The sequence below is a fragment of the Hipposideros armiger genome, unplaced genomic scaffold (genome assembly GCF_001890085.2).
Source record: "Hipposideros armiger isolate ML-2016 unplaced genomic scaffold, ASM189008v1 scaffold_874, whole genome shotgun sequence".
NCBI lineage: Eukaryota > Metazoa > Chordata > Mammalia > Chiroptera > Hipposideridae > Hipposideros > Hipposideros armiger.
The window spans coordinates 446,547-456,926 of record NW_017732224.1 but is presented as its reverse complement, the minus strand read 5'-3'; the positions used below and the strand labels follow the sequence as shown (position 1 = coordinate 456,926).

General features: G+C 40.0%; 1 protein-coding gene across 4 annotated transcripts in view; it reads right to left on the bottom strand.

Moving 5' to 3' along the window:
- VGLL3 (vestigial like family member 3) overlaps positions 1-9,408 on the bottom strand; it is a 54,729-nt gene extending 45,321 nt beyond the window's left edge. The window contains exon 1 of one of the 4 annotated variants that reach the window (XM_019629866.1): positions 8,749-9,408. In XM_019629866.1, the coding sequence (XP_019485411.1) occupies positions 8,749-8,874 (126 nt within the window). In that variant the 5' untranslated portion in view covers positions 8,875-9,408. Of the gene's footprint in view, positions 1-8,393; positions 8,466-8,748 lie in introns of those variants that run through there. The other 3 variants (XM_019629865.1, XM_019629869.1, XM_019629868.1) reach the window with 3 other exon arrangements.
- Positions 9,409-10,380: the final 972 nt, after the last annotated feature.

Below are 10,380 nucleotides of genomic sequence, written 5' to 3'. Positions count from 1 at the left end.
TATATATATATATATATATATATATATATCTCCAAAAAACATACACACATTTTAAGAAAGGAAAAAACTCTGTTAATATATACTGATAACAAAACATAAATACAAGTCATGTTTGACTTCTGCAATTACAAGAGGTGCTCAAAGTGGTTACCATCAGCCAGACATTTCTGATTACAGCAAACTACTGCTTTAGCAACGTTGACCAAAGTGTTAATAGCTCTTAAAATGTGTATACGTATTTTTGACACCCCTGGTATATATATTGGGGACACCAATAAAAGGTAAACAAGTGTACACTTTGGTCAACGTTGCTCAAATGGTAGTTCGCTGTAATCAGAAGTGTCTGGATGCTGATGGTAAGCACTCTGAGCACCTCCTGTAATTGCAGAAAACATGACTTGTGTTCATCTTGTTATCCGTATATATTGAGTATTACAATTTTAATAGTTTTTTCCGTTCTTAAAATGTGTACATTTTGGGGGGCACCCTCTGTATATATATTTAATGAACTCTCTCACACTCACAAATATTTTCTCTGAATAATTATTCCCAATTTACATATGCAAATACTGACTTACTTGGCTAGGATCACCTAACTAGTAAACGGCAGAGAGGGAATTAGAACCTATTTCTGTCTGACTACAAAGCATGTGCCAAGAAAACAGACTGAAGGAAATTAGTCTCTATATGATATTTATTTTAATTGAATAGACAAACAGAAACCCAGAGTCAGCATGGCATCGCATGCTAACTAAGGAGAATCTAAAGTTGATATATTAAAAAAATTAGATATGTAAACATATCAGAGGGCAACACTGAATAAATTATATAAATGTCTAACCACTGTGCTGTACACTGAAACTAATATAAATTAATATTGAATGTCAACTGGAACTGAAAAAAATAATTTAAAAAAACATATCAGAGGTATGGCTATTAAGTAATGCAGTACTCTTCAAAATATATGTATGTCTAGATGAAACTGAACTTTTATATCTAAAAATGTATTGTCCCAGGATATTATGCTAAGTGAAATAAGTCAAACTAAGAGAGACAAATACCATATGATCTCACTTATATGTGGAATCTAAAGAACAGAATAAACAAATGAACAAAACAGAAATAGACTCACAGAAACAGAGAACGAACTGATGGTTACTAGAAGGAAGGGGGTTGGGAGGATGGGTGAGAAAGGTGAAGGGATTAGGAAGTACAAATTGGCAGTCACAAAACAGTCACGGGGTTGTGAAATACAATATGGGAAATACAGTCAGTGATATTGTAAAAGCCATGTATAATGTCAGATGGGTAGTAGACTTATTGGGGGATCTCTTCATAAATTATATAAATGCCTAACTGCTATGCTGTATACCTGAAACTGAAACTAGTATAAAATAATATTGAATGTCAACTATAACTGTTAACAAATTATAGTCACAGGATGTAAAGTACAGCACAGGTAATATAATCAATGGTATTGTAATAGCTGTGTATGGCATCAGATGGGTAGTAGACTTGTTGGGGTTGTCACTTTGTTAAGTGTGTAAGTGTCTAATCACTATGTTGCTAGTACACCTGAAACTAACAATAAGAATTAATTAATTAATTAAAAATAAAAAAAGTATTGTCTCCTTGGCAATTTAGATATATAGTAATACAATTGCTTGCCATTTTTCTGAAAATCCTGTTTTGGAAATGTGAGATGAGCCAATTTGTGAGATACAGTCAGACCTTGAAATTCTGTGTTTGTTTGCTTTCTTGTTTGTTTGTTTTTATTTTTCTTCACAGTAGAAAACAGCAAACTAAAAATAATATTATTTAACATGATTGGCTATTTTTGAGCACACTTGCCTCTCAATAATTCTGGTCATTATCAAAAATCAAACCCATCCCCCTCCTCTCCAAGGATGAAATTTTTCCAATTTTCATTACTTAAAAAAAACTCTGCCAGAGATTAGAGAGAATTTCAAAATTTTTATCCCCAAAATGTTTTAAGCAATGATCACAAATAAAGGTACATGTTCTCTCCCAAACAAACAACTTTGAATGGAACAATAGTTTCCGATGTATGAATTTCTGGTATGTTTGTATAATTCTATTACTAGACTTACGGTGTGATTTCATTTTTTAAAATTTATCTGCTATTCATTGATTTGTCAATTAACTCCTATTTTGTGCTAGTAATTGTGCAAAGACTTGGAGCCACAAAGATAAAAGTCATAGCCTGTCCCCAAAACTCAAACTACTCATAGTTTATCAGGAAAGCATTGTAAGGGCCGTGAAAAATAAAGAGAATCTCATGGTTTACCTGTATCGCTAATTGTGTTATTTCCCTAAGTAGCTAATATTCAAAAATGTTTAAATAAGAAAAGTAAGAAGGTAACGTTTGCTAAATTGCTAATTGTTTTCTTGTTTCTAAGGCAGCCCAGGTGGGAAGGGAACACAATGGAAAGAGCTCCAATGAGAGAGAGGATTTAACCAAAACTAGTCCATGAGTCTGACTAACCCTTTGGCCCTCAGCTTCCTCTTTTGAAAATAAGGAATTTTGACTTGATTATCTCAAAGGTCTTGTCCAACTCTATATCCTAATAAACAACATGTTGGAGTTCTAGAAAAATTCACACTTAATTTTGTTCCTTCCATTGGCTGCTTCTTCTAATTTTGTAGGACACCAGCCAAAAAAACCCTACAGACCATTGAAGGCTAATTCATTTCCAGACATGGGTCATCTAGCCCAATTCTTAGGAATTACTTTTAGTGCTTCCCTTATGTTCACAATAACAAGAAAAGATGCATCCTTTGAGTTCCCCCACTAAATCCCACATGGACAAGTGTTTTGGCATACTAAGACAATATTTTTTGCAGAAGAAAAGGACACCTGTTTACTTTAGGTCAGTCTTTCTTTTCCACTACTAAAGTATGAGATAAGTGAAAAATAGTTCAGTTACCCCAGTTCAGACCACACTTGTAAATTACTGGCATAAATCTGGTATCCACTGAAATACCTCTAAATATGGCATTTATGACTTATTTCTAGAAGCTGATGTTTGGGTCTAACAGTTCAAGGCACTCTTAAGGTCTTCCCAAATGAATAGTTAAGGCAGAAAACCAGCTGCTTAAAGGTAAGCTTTTTGAGCAATTCAGGGCACAGTTTTGCCCCAAATTATTTTTCACTTGTCTCTGCCAGAGATTGATGTTCAAGTATTAGAGAACCTTGATTCTTGAATGAAAATGTTTTTCTGGAAATAATACCTTAAGTCATTATCTATCACCAAATGCATTAGTTTTGAATTTTTCTTAAAGCTGACTGGAAACTGGGCCTATGGGAACTGGATTTAAGTTTAGCACCCACTCACAATTGGATCTAAGTTCACTTCACTCACAAATTTGCTTTCGGATCTGCCCTAAGCATCCTGAGCATATTTTAGTCTCACTGAAAATTCCCTCTGCACAGAAAGATACATATAAGACAGAAATATACACACTACACAAGCAGGTCAGCTCAGCATCACTTCTGTAATAGCCCAAAGAGTCACTGCATAGGATGGTTCTACTCTCTGAACACCCTCATTTCCTTTGCATGGGCCATGATCCTGCCACCCCCAACTTCATGAGATGTGACACTTAATAAGTGGTAGAGGAAGTAGGGTTTCCTTGCATTTATCCCGAATATGCTTCATTTAAACTTCCAACAAGTGTTACCTTGTCTTAGCATTTGTTTTCCTGGTGAACATATCCTCACTACGCATGATTTTATAGATTTCTAGCCTGCTTTTACTATCATTATTGTAATCTCCGTTCTGGTTGACTGCCAGAGACAACAGTTCAGTTTAGTTATTTTAAAGTTTAATTTTTTTCTCTAGCTTTGAATCTTCTGGCTCGAAAGTTACTAAGAACATAAAACTGTAGGGGCACTTTAAGCTTCTAAGTCTTAATTTGTATAGTGTGGAATTATAGGAGCTGTTCTTTCTCAAAGAAGTCCTGTATGAACTCTTATAAATCTACTTAAGTCTTTGCTTACGGTTGCAAGAAAATTAGATCCTCCACCTTAAATAAGCTGACTATGTCTTGACACTATCTAAGACATATTTGTATTCTTTGCTCTTAACGAATCTAAACTTATGTTGGAATAGCAATGATATATGAGGCACTTAAAGCTGACTATTAATACCACTTCCTACATATTATTTTAAATAAATAAATGTTCATTTGCTAAGTGGATATTCTGCCTCATCAACAAAGGATGTAGCATGGATAGCAAAAGTCATTAGCATAATACAAATGCTTGCAAAAGGACTTTGGAATGCCTAAAATAAAAAAGTACACTACCAAGGACTTGGAAAGAATTTCAGGCTCCAAGGCCAAAGAATCTACTGCATATTAATCTTCTTTATCAAAAAAGTTGATTTGGAGCACGAAAGACAAAAATAAGCTTATTGTGCAATAGCAAAAGAAAAAATGCTTAGGAGACTGCATGGCATGGTGGAAAGATGCTACATTGGGGAGTAGGGAATTCTGATGATTCTAATTTTGTCACCAATTAGCTTTGAGATCTTTCGCCAGGCATTTCAGCCCTATGAATGTCCATTTTCCCACTTGTAAAAAGAGGGCTTGAGAACATGTTTTTCCAGTTTGTTTGTTTGTTTTCCACTGACAAACAGAATCTCAGAGAGGTTTTATGACCTAACCAAGGTGGCCGAGTCTCTCCAGAGAAAGAGCTTGAGAAAACTCCTTACAAACTTAAAACTGGAGCTCTGCCTCCCAAGGGCATTTAATTCTTTTAAGTGAAAGCATGCGTGCAGATTCACCCAGTCGTCAGCCTTGAGGAGGACAGAGTAAATATGCTCTAACTTATACGAAGCCCAGAATGTGATTGTTAAAAACTTCTACACACAATTAGAAAACTAGTGATTGTTTTCTGCTTTGACTACCGCATCTAGAAACTACACAATTCTGAAAGGGTTGCTTTAAGTATCTTCCTAATGTTAATATTATGAATATAAATGGGGGAGGGGGATCAGACAACAACAGACTGTCTACATTTAAGAAATCCACTGGGTATGAAGGGAATCTATGATTTCATATTATTTCCTTCAATTTTTCCTGACACATATTTCAAAAGTTTTTTCTTGGTTCCTACGCTCACTGTTAGAATACAAGTGCATTCCTTTCTGCACACGTTCTACTGTGTCATCATGCCTTCTGAGCATGTGCTGAGAGGCTAAGTCAAGAGTTCTCCTGAGGAGATATTAGGGACTGATGTATTAAGTCTATGAAGTGGCCGTGAGCACGAGGACCAGCGAGCTTAGCATCCCTCAGCAAATGCTGACTCTTCAGAATACACTAGAAGATTTATGCACAGCCACACAATTTCTAGGAATTAACATCAGGGACTATAAAATTTACTCTTCAGGCATATTTACATGTTACTTTGATTCATTTAGCCTACTGCATGCCTAAGTAATACACTGCAGTTCAGCCTGATTTACATGCAGTTAACTGTTTTTAAGACACTAACCTATTACCCACCCCGCAATGTATAATTGTTCAATAAAAACAACTAAACTTAAAATTTCAAGTGGACATTTGAGACTTTATGAGAAAGGCTGACAGTACACATGCCTGGAGTGTGAAGTTCTATTATTTCAAAAAGAATTGTCAAGTCTATAATCATACATTAAGAGGAAAAATATACCTATGTTTAAAATTCATAATAATAAACTATTTTAATATGCCAATTTACAAAGACTTCAGAGCTATACAGAATTGAGAAAAAAATCAGTTCAAAGGTACACTACTATGATTGAATATAGAAGTAACATAAAACTTGAATGTTCTCTTTTCTAACATTTTATAAATGACCATTAAACTTTCTTTATAACTCTATTCATTTTCTTTTCTGCTTCTTTTCCTCTTTTTTTCCCTCAACAAACGCAGTAGAAGTTGTAGCCCTTATTTGTGTCTCCCAGGCAAGATGCTATTAGGGGTCACTTCCCATGTACGGAGAAAACAATCTTCATGGATAATAATGATAAAACCTTATGGAATGCAAAAACAACCAAAATATGTATTCTCAGATGACTGCATGAGGGCCAAGTCAATATTAGTCCCACTTCACCCACGCACCGCACTGTCTAAAAATGCTGTCAGCCTGATAAGAATTTCCTGATTTACTCTTTTTTCCAATAGAAAATATAGGTCATCAAAATAAACTCCTGACAGTAATAGAACAGTAGTTACCCTACCAAGTCTCTTTTTAATTTGCTAGTCAGTTATACTCAAATAGTTTCTTTGCTTTTTTTTTTTTAACCAGATAATCTTGAACAGGCTATTTTGGTAAAAGCAATATGAAAATTTCCAAGCACACCTCTCAACTAAGTTATTAAGGTCAACTCAGCCTAATATCTACTCAAACAATATCTACAGAAGTTCACAGTACAGAAGTTGACCATTATTTAGTAATATGTGCCACTCATCCATGTGAACAAATCCAATAAAAGGGAAAACTCATCCTTAGTTTGTTGAGTGTCTTAGCAAAAATATGAAATTTGGAGCAAAAAATGAAATCTGGAGACTGAGTCTTAGGGCTATGGTACATGTTAAAGGACTGGAGTTATATCAAAATCTAAATTTTATGATTAGTGATTTATAATTTTTCTGACACCGAATTTTATTTTATAGCTCAAAAATATTACAATTCTAACCCCCAGCACAGATTCATACTTTAATATAATTATTTTCACAACTCTAGAAAATAAAACCTCATCCACAACTTCTACTAGTTCAAGTTATTTTTTAAGGGGAAAAATGCTTTTCTGAGTGTTTAGTAAAGTTTGAGTCTGTTGCTTGTCCACATTCCAATTGGTAATTGAAGGCCTTTACAGTCTTTGAGATAGAAGAAAGGAAAAGAAGAAAGAGTGCTTCATCTGGGATACGGTGTTTATAAAACACATAAACTGATTTCCAGCGTCTCTTTGCCTCACTTGCCTAACTTGTATCTACATGGTTTTCTCCATTACTTATATATTTTATATTTAAAGCCAAAGAAAAGCAAATAATATAACCAAAACTGTCACCCTTGACCACAAACTACAAAATCTTTTCCCATCCCCCTCCCCAAAAATCATCTTTGAAATGCTAAAGCTGCTGAATATTAAATAATAATAATAATAGCAGCAAGAAAGTGGGGTTCCTTCATCTTTTGCCCTGGTTGGTACTAGGTAAGTTATACTGTTTAGCAGATAAATCTGAAGCATGTACCCTTTCAGAATCAGATGAATTTTGCATATCCTAAATTTTAAACAGAAGTTATAATTTCTTTCCAAAAAGCAGCACTATAAATCTAGCAAAGAGATAGAGGTAAAGAAAATGTAGAAATTAAAGGCCAGGTTAATTAAGGAGCCAAACCCTTAAGACTACCACAAAACATATGGTTCCTACTGAACTAAACAAGCAAAATAAATCAATCAATAAATTCTGTGGGTGGTAATTTTCTAATCATATCTAGTTCCCTGATAAGTGTCTCTATAAGTGTATTTTTCAGTCTCACCAAATCAACCCATCCTAACTCCTAGAGCCTGGGGACCCTCTTTTGGTATAACCCAGTGCCACATGCCCATATATGTGTTTTATGTGTTTTCTATAGAGCTAACTAAGCCTTGACACAGACTCTGTTGGTGTCCAGAGAGGAATGCCCAGGAGTACCTAGTGCCAAATTCTCCAGCACCCTATCTGCCATCTGAAGGAACTGGATCATCTCTCTGCTTCCCAAGCCCTTTTATCAATAGCATTCCCAGTTCCTCTTAGAGACCCACTATCCAGTGATCCAAGGTTACCTCTTGGCCAGAAGGGGACGGACACACACGGACACACACACACACTTCCACAACACACTTCCAACAGACTGAAATGTGCTTTGATAGAATTAAAAGTGAATGAGGGTGGGGCAAAGATGAAGAAGGGGGTCAAATACATGGCGAGGGAAGGAGATTAGACTTTGGGTGGTGAGCACACAATGCAATATGCAGAAGATGTATTATAGAATTTTATACCTGAAACTTACATGTTATTAACCAACGTCCCATCCCTTCCCCCCATCCTTAATCTAAAAAAAAAAAAAAAAATTTGAATGAGGAACTTGGGGATCAATCCCTGTCCTCTAAGTCACAGTCTTAGGAAGACACACTCCGCACAGAAGTTCTAGTAACTTTTGATAGACGGTACACTAGACCCAGGTTCCACCCCAAAATCCCAAAAAGGTCATTCCATGAGATCACTGTGCAGGCAGCCTCCCCATGTCAGTGACATATTTCACTCCCTTAATCAAGAAAACCCTGAAACACTCTACCTTTCCAAAGGAAACAAAATATTTGGTTTAAAGGAAGTTTACTCACATACTCCTAAGCCAGATGCCCTTGGAGAGCTTCAGAGAACTGAGCCCTAAGAGCTAGGGTGGCTACGAAGGCAGCCTCTGAGCTCCGGTGACAACAGCTCCATGAAGCCCCCAGCCAGGTAGGTAGTGCCTCACTTCGAATCCCCACCCTTCCACCCGGCTGCTCGTCCCTTCCCGAAGCCTCTCCTCCTCTCTTCTGAGAGCTTTCTGCTGACAGGCGCTCCGCAGGTCCCCGAGCATCCTCCGCGCCACAGGTCCCGGCGGGACGTCGCCGAAGCCCCACACCGATACTCTCCGTGCCCCTCGCCCACGCCCACGCTCCCGCCCCCGCTGGGCTGCCGGGTTCGGTGACTCACCTGCTGGCCAGGTTGGGGCGCCGGGTGGTAGTAGGCTGTGGGGCAGGTTGCAGCTGCCACAGGGTTGGGCAGATACTGGGGCGCTCCATACGGCTGGGGGTGATACATCACCTCCGCACAACTCATGGCAGCCGGGGCAGCGGCGGCCCCCGAGCTGCCGCCGCCTCTCTGCGCACTCGCGCGACCCGCGCCTCCGCCGCCGCCGCCGCAGCTGCCGCCTCTTGCGCTGCTCCAGCTGCTACTGCGGCGAAGGCGGGTCCTCGGCGTCCGCGGGCTTCGCTCCCGGCGCGGGCTCGGGAGGGGTTGGCAATCAGCGGGGGCCCGTGCGCGGGCACCTTCATCTTCAGCCCCTCCGGGTGTCCCCTTGCCCCCGCTTATATAGCGGCTTGGGGACGCAGCGGCCCGCCTCGCGGCGGAGGCATGACAGTGCCCGGCTCCGGCGAGGGCAGCGCCAGCCGCAGCTGCAGCCCTGGCCCAGGTCGGGCAGCCCTGGGGAGCGGAGCTCTGGTTTGCATACACACAATGCACGCCCCGGGCTCGTCCTATCACCAGTGCTCCCGGCTGGGCAGGGATCGGGAGGCAGTGGCAGAGGGAGGGGTCGACCGGGGAGGAGGGCAGCGCTTCGCCTCCTCGGGCTTTGACGCGGAGCGCCGCAAAGTTCCTCCAAGTCGGTCCGCGGCGGGCCGGTCGCCCAGCAGGGGGACCCCGGGAAGGGCCGGCTCCGGATTGGAGCGAAGTTTAAAGCCCTCTCCGCCTCCCGGCCTTGGGATGGTGGTGGGAGGGGAATGGTATGCGAGAGGCTCCGCGCCCTAAGAGCTCCGCGGGTTCCCACCCTGTCTCTGTCACCTGGCCGCCAGGGCGAGGGCTTCCCCATCCCAAGGAGCTTGCACACGGAACACCACCGCGGAGGCCAAGGCCAAAGGAGAACCGAGTGTACAAAGAGGTTAAAACAGAGAAGGCGCAAAATAAACTGGAATACCCCCTACATGAACTATAACCATTAAGTGAAAGTTAACTTTATTGCAAGCGCGTACATGCCAGGAATGCAACACGGTTTTCTACAAGCATCTCTGCTTTAAGTTTACACCTTCATGGTATGACATTCTTGTGGGATGTCAACCTTTTCTGGCTTTTCCAGGCTGGTTTCCGTAGAGCAATAGACAATAGCAATCCATAAAATTATTTAAAGGTTTATCTATTAGCAAGTGGCATAACCCTCTCTGAAATGAAAGAGAAAATCTGTGGTAGGAATTGCTGTATAATCAGGTAAAGTAAACAAGAATTATGCTTATTTTGTAAACAAGTAAACTCTAGCTCTGACCTTTAAGAGATGTATTTCTCCCCATATACATAGATATCCTCTTTTATGAAGGAACAATCTCTTATTTTCAAGGAGACTATCCTTTGTCAGAAAAAAAACTCAATCTGGATGTCAAATGCACTGATGTTGTTGAGGACTGAATCGGTCCCACCTCCCCACCCCCATGCTCCATATCTGCTTGTCGAAGCCCTAACTGCCATGCCATGTGACTATTTAGAAACAGGGCCTGGAGGGAGAAAATTAAGGTTAAATGAGATCATAGGGTGGGGTCCTAATCTCGGACTGGTGTCCGTATGAGAAAAAGACACCAG